The sequence below is a fragment of the Salmo trutta genome, chromosome 13 (assembly GCF_901001165.1).
Source record: "Salmo trutta chromosome 13, fSalTru1.1, whole genome shotgun sequence".
In the NCBI taxonomy this organism is placed as follows: Eukaryota; Metazoa; Chordata; class Actinopteri; order Salmoniformes; family Salmonidae; genus Salmo; species Salmo trutta.
The window spans coordinates 58082018-58096011 of NC_042969.1; the positions used below are offsets into that span (position 1 = coordinate 58082018).

General features: G+C 42.8%; 1 protein-coding gene across 1 annotated transcript in view; it reads left to right on the plus strand.

The window, feature by feature from the left end:
* The first annotated feature begins 1259 nt into the window (after positions 1–1259).
* LOC115206169 (multiple epidermal growth factor-like domains protein 6) overlaps positions 1260–13994 on the plus strand; it is a 99289-nt gene continuing 86554 nt past the window's right edge. Inside the window, exons 1-4 of the mRNA XM_029772825.1 lie at positions 1260–1541; positions 3053–3187; positions 3498–3607; positions 3781–3885. Coding sequence (XP_029628685.1) covers positions 1459–1541; positions 3053–3187; positions 3498–3607; positions 3781–3885 — 433 coding nt within the window. The 5' untranslated portion in view covers positions 1260–1458. The remainder of the gene's footprint in view (positions 1542–3052; positions 3188–3497; positions 3608–3780; positions 3886–13994) is intronic.

Sequence of the window (13994 nt, forward strand, 5' to 3'; positions counted from 1 at the left end):
TTGGAGATGTTTGATGTGAGTCTGGAAGGAGAGCTTACAGTCTAACCAGACACCTAGGTATTTGTAGTTGTCCACATATTCTAAGTCAGAACCGTCCAGAGTAGTGATGCTGGATGGGTGGGCAGGTATGGGCAGCGATTGGTTGAAGAGCATGCATTTAGTTTTACTTGTATTTAAGAGCAGTTGGAGGCCACGGAAGGAGAGTTGTATGGCATTGAAGCTCGTCTGGAGGGTTGTTAACACAGTGTCCAAAGAAGGGCCAGAAGTATACAGAATGGTGTCGTCTGCGTAGAGGTGGATCAGAAACTCAAGACAAGAGGCTGGATAGGTAGAAAGAGAAAGTTGAGAAGAAGAGCAAGAAACTGTAAATATTGTTGAAAGTTGGAAAGTTGGAGTTGGAAAAGGAGAAAGAGAAGTTAGATAGGAAGAATAAGACAGTGGAAAGGTTGAAAGTGGATGTGAATAAGAGAAGGTAGAATATTACAGGAACAGGAGAGATGATGAAAAAAGACAGAGAATGAGATGTTAATCTTATTCTTCCTCTACAAAATAAAAGTAGATGTCGAAGAGAAGGCAGAGGAGATGCAGAAAGTGAAGAGAAGGCAGAGAAGATGCAGAAAGTGAAGAGAAGGCAGAGAAGATGCAGAAAGTGAAGGTGGAGTGGAAGTGATTGAAGGAGAAGATGAAAGAGAGAAAGAGGGAGAAAGAAGTGGGGAGAGAGGGAGAAGTTTGAGAAGGGAAAGAGCAGGATGGAGAGAGAAACACACACACACAGCCATTAATGTCCCACTCTGCACTCAGTACTGTGAGCCTACATTTGAATTAACATATGAGAGAACTGCAAATTTGCGATGTAGGGCAGTCTCCTGTAATACATAGCTATTAATAAATTCACGACAACAACACTGGAGGTCACTGTTTCTAACTCAACGAGTTCTAATATAAACGTCAATAAACTCCAATAAACCACTATTAAATAAGCCTACAGGTTCCAGAGAAGAAAAAGGAGGAAGATGTCAAAAAGTCTTAGTGTTGGTACACTTTTTTTGATCTCGTAAAAAAAGGCCGTGAATGGATCAATAATCAAACCAATCAAAAGGCTACACTTTTCATCGATCAAAATACACAGTTGAAAAGCTCAAGGTAGCGGAGAGCTAAGTAGAGATCGATCTCATTAGTAATGATAGGGACCCTCTAGTGGTCGTGGGTGGTACTCCGGCACTCTTGTGAATGGAGCCCATACGGTGAAGGGGGATGCAAGCGGAGGGACAACAAGTCCCTCTCTCAAGCTCTCTAGATACGGTACAATCTTGTGGCTGGAGACGAAGCATTGTAGTCTTGTTTCGATGCGTTTTCAGTCCGAGACAGGATGCACATAATTATTTGACGGGACTATAGGAGATATTTACCTTCACCACATCATTCTTTACTTTGTGGTATTCTCTGTGTGAATTAATAATGTTCTTGGACATTTTAATTTGGTGTATGATAGCACTGGACACCACGCGCATCGCATCATCTCTGGAGTTACAGCCTGACATGTGAGTGAATTTAGAGTTGCACGACTATTTTATGTTGAATCATCTAATACATGAGCACACTATAGCCTTCATGTGACACATGAACATTTGAGTCTGTAAATAGTCAAATGAATAAATGCTTCGTTTGGTATTTGGGGAAATGTGTTATTGCAGCATGTTTCAATAGGCCGTTCTACTTTTGGTTAAAGGGATCAACCACAACAAATCATGGTTATTAGGCTTTGTTGTCACTGTTTTCTACTGTTGGATACTAACTTTATATCTGTATCATTTACTCTGTCTTTTTTGACTGGATGCATTTGTCCTCTAGGCGTCGCTCTTTGTGCACCTCACGTAAAATAAACCATATTATACTTTACCCCGCAAACATGACCACTATTATACTGAGGATGTAAAGGAATGTGCATTTCTCAAGAGACATCCCGAAAAGAATACGCGTGTGCAGGACGCGCATGAAAGAGGGTTTTAACATGTAGTAGCCTTATACTTCTCTCAGCTAATTAACCTAGCCTGCTGTCTATCGGACCCAGATGGTGTGTTCAGATGCAGAAGTACACCTTTGGACAAAACCGTGTTATAAATCCCTGTTCTGACAACATTTTGATATATTTATGACGGTATGTAGATATTCAGATATTCAGCTGCTGATTCCCTTAGCATTTTAACTGGCGGACAGACAGACATGCACCAAGTAATGCACGAACACACACACACACACATTCTGACATGTAAACTGGTATTGCCTGGAGGGTTTCATTGGTTGTTTATTGGGTATCTGGAACACTGTCCAAGTCTAGCAGAGTATTTGAGAACATGAGTCTAGGGAATTCTAAAGGAGAACAGACCAAAACCCAGACTACAGATGCAGATAGAATGGTTTTACTTTACATTATGGAACCACAGCAGGTAATGCACAAGCTGTATGGTGAGCCTTGAGCTAAACAATGAGATACTCCTAACAATGGCCAGTTGTCATTGCTGAACTCAATCCAATTGCTAATTTCCCAGGTCTATCTGGTGCTGTGAATAGACATAAAATAGCACATCTAGGTAATGTATGTTACTGTGTCTGTTGGAATGTGTGCATTTGCTTCCTCTTGGATTGTGTCAGTGTTTCCCCTGTGTCGGCGTGCTCCCTGGTGACACACACCTCATCTGGGGGGAACACGCTGGGCACCTGTCAAGACGCTGGAGGGTCTGGTGCTGCTGGGTGGTTCGTGATAAGGGTCAGCAACTCTGGTGTGTCAGAAGGGGGAGCGTAGCAACTCTCTCTCATGAGCCTCAACCCTGACCCTCTCCTGTCCTGTGTATCACTAATCACTTGAAGGATATCTAAACCACTCATCTCCATTTTTACTCCATTGTAAATCAATGATTAAATTGATGATAACAACATGGTATATACCAATGTAGCCCTCGTACCCAGAGTAATTATAATGTTACTACACAGGTATACAAGCTACTTAATGTAAAGTGTTACAGACTGAACCATCCTCTCTGTGTCTCTGCAGGCCTAATGTGTGTGCGGAGCAGGAGTTGTCCATGCTGGGTGCACGCCAGCCTTGTGTCCAGGCCTTCACTCGGATGGTCAAGGTCTGGAAGCAAGGCTGCACCGGCCACCGCTGGTGTGTTGGCTACGAAAGGAAGTGAGTGGCACGTCTTTTCCAGTACCCTGTTGTTGTTGTTGGATAGTTGTACTGAGTCTCTCCTATCATAACTGGGCTCATACAGATGTAGGATCTTCATTTGAGCCAGTTTCATACAGCAGGAAAATAATCCTTCAGCAACAGGAAATTTGAATGGTTATGTGGATTATAAATAATGGACAGACTTCAGAAGCCTTTTCAAACCTCAAATACACTACAAGTTTAACATTTCCTGCATTGCAGGAAAGTTCTCCTCCAGCAGGGTGATCAAATTAAGATCCTTCACCTGTATGTCATTTCCTTTCTGCAGAACAGGCTACTACACAGCCTACAGGCAGGTGTACAGTATGGATGTGCACAGGGTGTACAGGTGCTGCCCTGGGTGGACACAGAGGGGCAAGGAAAGGGGCTGTTTGCACCGTGAGTTCAAAGACAAACACTGAATATTAATTTCATATTCACACATGTATCTATGGAATAATGTAGCGCTATCGATACATATGAAATGAATTGATCATGTGTTGTCATGCCCTTGATGTGTCTGAGCATTTGCAGGTGCTACTGAAATGACTGATGTGTGTTGTGTTCTACAGGGGTGTGTGCTGCTACTACCTGCTTCAATGGGGGCAGGTGTGCTGAGAGAGGTGACCAGATCTGTCAGTGTCCTGTAGGCTTCCAAGGAACACGCTGCCAGTATGGTGAGTGAGTCATCATCGAGCCGGAGAAAGGGGGGGGTTGTGAGGGAGGCGGAGTGAGAGAATTGTAAAGAGAGAGAGAGACAGAGAGAGAGAGAGGGAATGAGAAAGAGAGTGAGAAAGAGGGAATGAGAGAGGCCAGAGAGAAACACAGATGCCTTTTTCGACTAAACACTTCAACAATATTGTAAAGGTCAAAGTTTTTTAACCTTCAGTGTCCACCCTGTACCTACTAGCCACCCCTTTGCGTTGAATTCTAGAGACTGACCTACATGTATATCCTTAAAGGCGAGCATACTGCTAATGTCTAATGGACACAGTGCAGACCTTGTGCTTTGACTTCGAACAACATAAATTAGCCTTTCCTGTGGCTGCGATCGGCAGTTGCCGCTCGATGGGGGTTGCTGGGTAATTAGAGGTGGCAGAAGTGCACTCTGGGAGAAAAGGGGTCCTTTGAAGGCTGGTGCCCCGGGCGCTAGGGGGCTAACTCAACCCTGCCTCGGTCCTCTGTCCTCCAGTCTGCAAGCTGGATCCTAGCCACCGTGCTTCTACATCTGCATTGCTTGCTGTTTGGGGTTTTAGGCTGGGTTTCTGTACAGCACTTTGTGACATCAGCTAATGTAAGAAGGGCTTTATAAATACATTTGATTGATTTATTGATAATGAGGGCATGTGCAGTTTGAGGTTCTCACAGATGGAACAGACACTGCCTGTCTGGACACCAGGGCCCGTATCCACATAAAGTCTTCCCATACAGTAGGAGTGCTGAAATAGGACCTTTGACCTTTTAGATCATAATGAATAAGATTATATGGACAGGTGGGAACCTGATCCTAGACCAGCTCCAACTCTGAAACACTTTGTGAATATGGGCCAATGACTGGTATTCTGTCAACATTCAATGGTCCATCCTTCATAGTTCATAGTTATTCAAGCTAATCAGAGAGCAATCACTATTGTCCAGGCCCAAAGAATATTTACCTTAGGTGAAAGCATACTAGTGGAATGTGGACTGTAACATGATCTGTAACAAGTAACATGATCCAGAATTATTTTTCCTGTCTTTAACATTCTCATGAACATCTCTTGGTCTGCTCTCCTTTCTCCCTGACCCTCTGACTCCTAACACTCTGTCATCCGGCCAAAAGCGAGAGGACAACGCTTGTTAGTTGATGTTCTAAGGAAGACTCCCGCCAAGACAGAACAGAGATCAATTAGTTACAACCCCTTCCCATGCTCATGCATGCACACACGCACACATGCACACTAACACACACACACACACACACACACACACACACACACACACACACACACACACACACACACACACACACACACACACATTCACACTAACACACACACACACACACACACACACACACACACACACACACACACACACACACGCACGCATGCACACTAACACACACACACACACACGCATTCACACTAACACACACACGCACGCACACACACGCACACACACACACACACGTACACACGCACGCACACACGCACACGCACACATGCACACACGCACACACACACAGACACACACACAGACACACACACAGACACACACGCGCGCACACACTCAGGGGAGCACACATTCAGGCACGCACACATACACACATACACTCACTGTGACACTGTCTCACACACACACGCACACACACACACACACACACACACACACACACACACACACACACACACACACACACACACACACACACACACACACACACACACACACACACACACACACACACACACACACACACACACACACACACCCACCCCCCTACCCCTCACACACCCAGCAGGAGGAAGGTCCTGCCAGGGGCTCTCTTTGTTACTCTTCCTCCGGCTGTGACATTTCACAGGGACACATCAGTGTTTGTTTCTGGTGGCTGTCCCGCTCGTTTGTTTGGAAAGAGCTGCTTGGGTTTTCAGGGAAGGGTGAACAACAGGGGGACACACAATAATCAGGTGACAGGGAAGGGGGACTCTTTCCCGTCAAGGTTTTTAGCATCCTGTGATTCAGTTCCCTCTGTGAACATAGCAGCTTTGACCTCTTATTCCTCCTCTCTCCCTTAACATCTTTCCTTCCTCCACCTCTCAGAGTAGATTTATCCTCTTTTCCTGCCAGAAGGATTCAAAAAGTGCAGCAGCTCAGGCCAAGCAGCCATGTTTAGCCAGTTCTCACTGAGAGGGACACTGTTCCTCAGTGTGGAGTCAAATGCATAAAAAGGTCAAGGATTAGATTTAGAAGTTGTGTAATTAGTGTAATTTTATATTCAAGAATATACTTACGTGATAATGCCAGGGAAGCCGGTGTTTGGAGGATATATTAGCACGGGTGTTGTTAAGCCCAAGACGAAGTCGAAAAAATTACACTAATTACACAACTTCTAAACTTAATCCTTGACGTTTTTATGCATTTGACTCCACACAGAGGTACAGTGTCCCTCTTAGTGAGTGCTGGCTGAACATGGCTGCTTGGCCTGAGCTGATGCCCTCCTTTAATCCTTCTGGCTGGAGAGAACATTATCACTTTAATCCTTCTGGCTGGAGAGGACATTATCACTTTAATCCTTCTGGCTGGAGAGGACATTATCACTTTAATCCTTCTGGCTGGAGAGGACATTATCACTTTAATCCTTCTGGCTGGAGAGGACATTATCATTGTAATACAACGGTTTACCAACTGTACTTCAAGGGCATTACCACTTTTATACATTCAAATAAGGATTGACATATTTTCATGAAAAATGTTATTTTGATATTTTTTATTTACAGTTTTTACATTCACTTTGGCACTAATTTCAGAACCTTGTGGTCATTTTTCAAAACTCTAGACACAAAACTCAAAACGATCATCACTTGCATTCATATCGTTGAAGAAACCTTGCACTTGCAGAATAATTGGTTCAAATAACTAATTTATCATAGGAACATTAATTTAGATCACCCACACACAAGATACCGATAGTTTCACTGTGTAGTTGTTCATACAATCATTAAATATTGTAGTACAAAATATGTGATACATGTTTCATTATGGTGCTACACATAAACACATCCCTGTAAAGGGACTAGTAGAGAGAATACTACAGACACAGTGGAATCATTGAACAAAATCTGATATTTATTGATGAAATACAATAAAATCACAACATAGATTTTATTTGAATCAAAGCAAAAATAATTAGCTACAAAAAAGAAAAAAACTTCAGTAAAGCGTAAACTGCAGTGTTCCTCACCTGGCTTACTGTAAAAAGCAAAACAAAGGATTGATTACTGTACTTCTATATTTCCATCAACCCTGTCTTGTGGATTTGGCCATAGGTTCTCATCCACATCACAATGGATGTTTTCATTAGCCAAACATCCTGGGAAGAATCTTCGGTCATGGCAGAATCCAGGCCTGACACTGGTCTGTTGTGATGTCATTGCATGCGTCATCCATGGCCTGGAGAAGGGTGGCTTGTTCGTGAGGGCGCCTATCATATACCTTCCACCTACATGTGGAGAAAAATTCCTCAATCGGTTTAAGGAAAGGAGAGTATGAGGGTAAGTACAGGGTGGTAAATTGTGGATGGGCCTGAAACCATGCTTGCACCATTTGACCATGGTGGAACCTGACATTATCCCACACAATGACATAGGTCACGCCATCAGCTCCACAGACATGATTAGCTCACCAAGGAAGGTTACAAGGAGAGCTGCATTATATGATCCAATACGAGGTCTGCGTCCCACCACACCATCTTCCGATATAGCCGCACACATGGTGATGTTGGCCCCGCGTTATCCAGGTACTTGGATGGTTGCTCGCTGGCCAATGAAATTCTGACCTCCTTGTTTTGGCCAGGTTGAAGCCTGCCTCATCCAAAAATAGGAATTTGTGATGGTTTTCGTCAGCATCCAGCTCCATCACCCTCTAAAAATACATTTTGGAAAGAGAATGACTGATTACAATGATGTAGAATTTTTGGCATCTTGAAACTGGCATCAAGAAACTGAACATACCTGAACATACTCAGTCCTCTGTTGCTTCACTCAGTCTGCATTTCTTTCAAAAGGCTCACGGTTTAGCAGTTTTAGAGACACCTGGTGCCTTTTCAGCATGCGTGCAATAGTCGGCAAACTCATGGCTTTCACATTGTTGAACATGTCGTCATTGTCCAAGAAGGTGCTGCCGAATTTCTGTAAGGCGAATATGGCCCAAACCAAATTGACCACAGCCCACTCTTGTTGGTCAGTCATAATTTTGCCTCTGTCTCCCCTATTTGGCCTAGTCTCAATTCTGCAGGGAAAATTATAGTAAGAACACATTTAGTCACATCACCTACTCTGTGTTACATATTGGTGTAACAGTATAGCTTCCGTCCCTCTCAGGGACTCTCTGCACACAGACAAGTCACACTTGAAGCATCGTTACACATCACTCCACAAAAGCCGCGGCCGTTGCAGAGCAAGGGGAACAACTACTTCAAGGTCTCAGAGCGAGTGACGTCACCGATTGAAACGCTATTAGTGCGCACCCCGCTAACTAGCTAGCCATTTCACATCGGTTACATTGGCATGCAGTATACAGTCATTTGACAATTGAGAGTAGCCTAATGTTTAGTGCATGCTGAAGACTTACCGGTTCTCATTGCAGAAACTTCTAATGATTAAGGCCACAGTTGATCTTCTGAGGTTTGGTTGAATCATTGTAGCTGCCTCAGCCATTGTTAAGCCATGATTTACGACCTGGTCTACAACTATTGCTCGGATTTCATTGGACACTCTTTGCTGTTGCTGCCACTGTCTTGGTCCGTGGCCTTGTCCTCTAGAATGTTCCCCCACACCTCTCAAACGAGGCCCACGACCACCTCTCAGAAGAGGTGCTTGTCTCCTGCCATTCCTTTGACCCTTTGACCACCACGTCTTCTTCTTCTTCCTCCTCCCACTGCTTGACCTCTATTGTGACCTGGATCACCTGCCAGCTCCATGTTATCGCTAGGTTGTTGTAGGTGGATACCACTCATTTCACTATATACTCGTACCACAATGTGAAATCAATCATCAGTAATGAGTTGGCAGTATTGGAAAAGCAATTACAAGGGCCTGCATACATACACACTTTATTAGGTACACCTGCGTGTTAACGCAAATAGCCTGCTCCTTCGAACAGCGAATCATGTGGCAGCCTGCAACTCAATATATAGAGTATATAGAGTAGAGAGCTTTAGTTGTTGTTTGACCAAACATTAAAACGGGCAAGATGCGTAATTTAAGCAACTTTGACTGTGGTATTATTGTTGGTGCCACACATGGTGGTTCCAACATCTCAAAAACAGCTTCCTTCTGGGATTTCTACGCTCTACAGACTCTAGAGTTTACAGAGAATGGTGCGATAAACAAAACACATTCAGTGAGCGGCAGTTCTGTGGGCAAAAACACCTTGTTAATGAGAGAGGTCAGAGGAGATGTCCAGACTCATTCAAGCTAACAGAAAGGCCACAAATAACAGCCGTTTAAAACAGTGGTGTGCAGAAGGGCATCTCTTAACGTACAACACCGTGAATAATTCAGGCTGTTGTGGAAGCAAAAGGGGGTCCTGCCCAGTACTAGATAGGTGTACCTACTAAAGTGAGTGTAAAGTATTGTCAAATCTGAAAACATGGTCTGGAAAAGTGGTACATGGGACCATAGAAACAGTGTCTGATAAAGAATGATGATGAAATATTACATCCATAGATAATGTAGTCCAATTGGTTCATGTTCCAGTGTAATTGGTGTCAATGGATCTGGATATCCTGAAACTTTCATGATATTAACATGGAATATTGTTTGTCAGTTTCCATAAAACTATGCATTAAGACTAATGCAACAGTTACTTATCATTTTGAGCAGTTGTATCAGTTGATAGTTAGATCATTGTAATGAAATGGATAGACAGTCATCTCATATGTAATGTGTGAATTGCATTTTGAAATAGTAATACTTTGATGTTAAGTTGTGTCATTTTGAACAGGGGATTTTAGTTCAATGAACAAATGATCTTAGCTTTATGGGTATTGTATCCAAGCAATTGGAAAAAGTGTTAAAGTTTTGCAAAATGTGCATTTCGATCATCAGTTGTGAGTTTTGTGTCTAGAGTTTTGAAAAATAACATCAAGGTTCTGAAATTAGTGCCAAAGTGATTGTAAAAAACTGTAACCTTTATTTAACTAGGCAAGTCAGTTAAGAACAAATTCTTATTTACAATGACAGCCTATCCCGTACGACGCTGGGCCAATTGGGCGCAACCCTATGGGACTCCCAATCACGGCCGGATGTGATGCAGCCTGGATTCGAACCAGGGACTGCAATGACGCCACTTGCACTGAGATGCAGTGCCTTAGACCGCTGCACCACTCAGCTATTTCATCCTTCCACAATATATAGCCTCGACACAAGTCTAGGGTTGCTACCCAAGCCAGCTGGTCGTTCTTTCTACTGGTTCGGTTGCTAGAGACGCAACCCAGTCGTTAAGTATATTTGTTCTGTATCTATGGACATGACCCAGTCGTTCAGTCTTTTTGTTCTGTATCTATGAACGTGACCCAGTTGTTCATTCTAAATGGTCCATTGCCATCCAGGCTGGCAATGTTTTTATCCCTTGCTTGCTAGCTAGCCAACAACGGCTAATTTACAGTCACGTCAAAAAGTGCAGCCAGACATGGAAAATGTGCTCTCTCGTCAGGATACTGTTGTTCAGAGAAGCTAGCCAACAACACAGCTAACACAATCACTTCAAACTACAGCTGGAAAGACTGCGAACTAGCTGCACTTCATTTCGTTTTATCTTTTTTCAAATTACATTTCTTTGTATATATACAGTTGAAGTCGGAAGTTTACATACACTTAGGTTGGAGTCAATAAAACTTGTTTTTCAACCAATCCACAAATTTCTTGTTAACAAACTATAGTTTTGGCAAGTCGGTTAGGACACCTACTTTGTGTATGACACAAGTAATTTTTCCAACAATTGTTTACAGACAGATTATTTCACTTATAATTCACTGTATCACAATTCCAGTGGGTCAGAAGTTTACATACACTAAGTTGACTGTGCCTTTAAACAGCTTGGAAAATTCCAGAAAATTATGTCATGGCTTTAGAAGCTTCTGATAGGCTAATTGACATCATTCAAGTCAATTGGTGGTGTACCTGTGAATGTATTTCAAGGCCTACCTTCAAACTCAGTGCCTCTTTGTTTGACATCATGGGAAAATCAAAAGAAATCAGCCAAGACCTCAGAAAAAAAATTGTAGACCTCCACAAGTCTGGTTCATCCTTGGGAGCAATTTCCAAACGCCTGAAGGTACCACGTTCATCTGTACAAACAATAGTATGCAAGTAAAAACACCATGGGACCACGCAGCCGTCATACCGCTCAGGAAGGAGACGCGTTCTGTCTCCTAGAGATGAACGTACTTTGGTGTGAAAAGTGCAAATCAATCCCGGAACAACAGCAAAGGACCTTGTGAAGATGCTGGAGGAAACAGGTACAGAAGTATCTATATCCACAGTAAAACGAGTCCTATATCGATATAACCTGAAAGGCCGCTCAGCAAGGAAGAAGCCACTGCTCCAAAACCGCCATAAAACCGCCAGACTACGGTTTGCAACTACACATGGGGACACAGATCGTACTTTTTGGAGAAATGTCCTCTGGTCTGATGAAACAAAAATAGAACTGTTTGGCCATAATGACCATCATTATGTTTGGAGGAAAAAGGTGGAGGCTTGCAAGCCAAAGAACACCATCCCAACCGTGAAGCATTGGGGTGGCAGCATCCTTTTGTAGGGGTGCTTTGCTGCAGGAGGGACTGGTGCATTTAAAAAAAATAGATGGCATCATGAGGAGGGAAAATTATGTGTATATATTGAAGCAACATCTCAAGACCTCAGTCAGGAAGTTAAAGCTTGGTCGCAAATGGGTCTTCCAAATGGACAATGACCCCACGCATACTTCCTAAGTTGTGGCAAAATGGCGTGAGGACAACAAAGTCAAAGTATTGGAGTGGCCATCACAAAGCCCTGACCTCAATCCTATAGAAAATTTGTGGGCTGAACTAAAAAAGCGTGTGTGAGCAAGGAGGCCTACAAACCTGACTCAGTTAACCCAGCTCTGTCAGGAGGAATGGGACAAAATTCACCCAACTTATTGTGGGAAGCTTGTGGAAGGCTACCTGAAATGTTTGACCCAAGTTAATCAATTTAAAGGCAATGCTACCAAATATTAATTGAGTTTATGTAAACTTCTGACCCACTGGGAATGTGATGAAAGAAATAAAAGCTGAAATAAATCATTCTCTCTACTATTATTCTGACATTTCACATTCTTAAAATAAAGTGGTGATCCTAACTGACCTAAAACAGGGAATTTTTACTAGGATTAAATAACAGGAATTGTGAAAAACTGAGTTTAAATGTATTTGGTTAAGGTGCATGTAAACTTCCGACTTCATGTAAACTTCCGACTTCAAAAAAAAAAAAAAAAAAAAGGATGCCAGCGGATGCCAGCGGATTCATGATTTCGACTGGCTGAGAAACGCTGCTTGCCTGTCATTACCATGGGAGAGCTGGAGATGGAATTTGAATATTGAAGCAATGTTGCAAATGTCGGTGAGAAAGACAGCAAGGTTTATACAAATCTCCGCTGTTGAAAACTAAATGTTAGTCAAATAGAAATGTCAGATAATGTCTAGATGCTTTTTATAGTGGAGATCAAGATTATAAATTGCTTGGCTGGGTGATGAGACAGTGGATTGCACAGTCAGATGGAACAGAGTAAATAGGGATTTTAACATCATAGATTTAGCCGGTGGTAACTTATGGAATAGACACCGGCTGGAATGCGCTTTTAACCAATCAGCATTCAGGATTAGACCCACCCGTTGTATAAATATAGATACAATGTGGGATTGTGATTAAAGGTGTGATTGAAGTGAGCTGCTTTTTGAGTTGGTGGATGTGGTTGAATGCAGCTCACTAACAGACTTTTCCTCCTTTTTGTATATTTTCTAAAAGCAATGCCCATTCATACGCACATGCTCCAATGTTTCAAGCACCATTCCAAGGTTATTCTCATGTAGTTTCACAATATCTCCCACTCCAGCAGTGGAGCATTGATTATCAGAGCTGAAACCATATTCCCATGTCCACCAGATGAACTATGCCACAGGCTTTAAGATTATCCACACCTTCTTAGAACAAGTCCAGGTTTGTGTTCATTAGGTCACAGCGTAGATATTGCATTAGAAATGTGAAAATGTCTTAAAAAACAATTTCTGCTTCACTCTGCTTCTGAACATTTCCCTTGGTTTTGTGTCCCAGGACAGCAGAGAGGCTTCAACCTGCCAATAGCTCTGTCAACTCATTCAGAGTAATGAAGCTGTGCTGTGTTGCTCAGAGCTCCTGTCCTACCTGTCTCTGCTTTGCTGCAGTAGAGTTAGCCCTGCAGAACCATGCCTTGGTTTTCTGACTGTTAAACCTATTAAGGACAAGAAGACTGGGGAGGGGGAAGCTGTACAATGTTCTCCATGCTTTATTGGTTCACTCTAGCATAACATTCAGGTTTGGTTTGACCTAGAAAGGTTGCAAGATCGAATCCCCGAGCTGACAAGGTAAAAATCTGTCGTTCTGCCCCTGAACAAGGCAGTTAACCCACTGTTCCTAGGCCGTCGTTGAAAATAAGAATTTGTTCTTAACTGACTTGTCTGGTAAAGTAAAGGTAAAATAAAAAGAAATAAAAAGATGTGAGTGTGGTGGTTGTAAGACTATGGTGATTCTCCCTTGATTAGAGAGGTGCAGTCTTTGTGTTGTCTCAATGACCAGCACAGCTTGAGCAGGTATGTTTTTTAATTCTGTTTAGTTTATATGATGTGGAAAGCATACCTAAGCCAGTACCCAGTATCTGGGTTAAAGCATGAGGTAGTTGATGCAGCTCTGTCAACTCAGTGAAATGCTGATGCCACGAGCAGCACCACAGATATTGTGATGAGCAAGATGCAAGACTTTGCTCTCTCACAGTCACACACAGTGTCTTCGCATGTTACGGTGTGGTA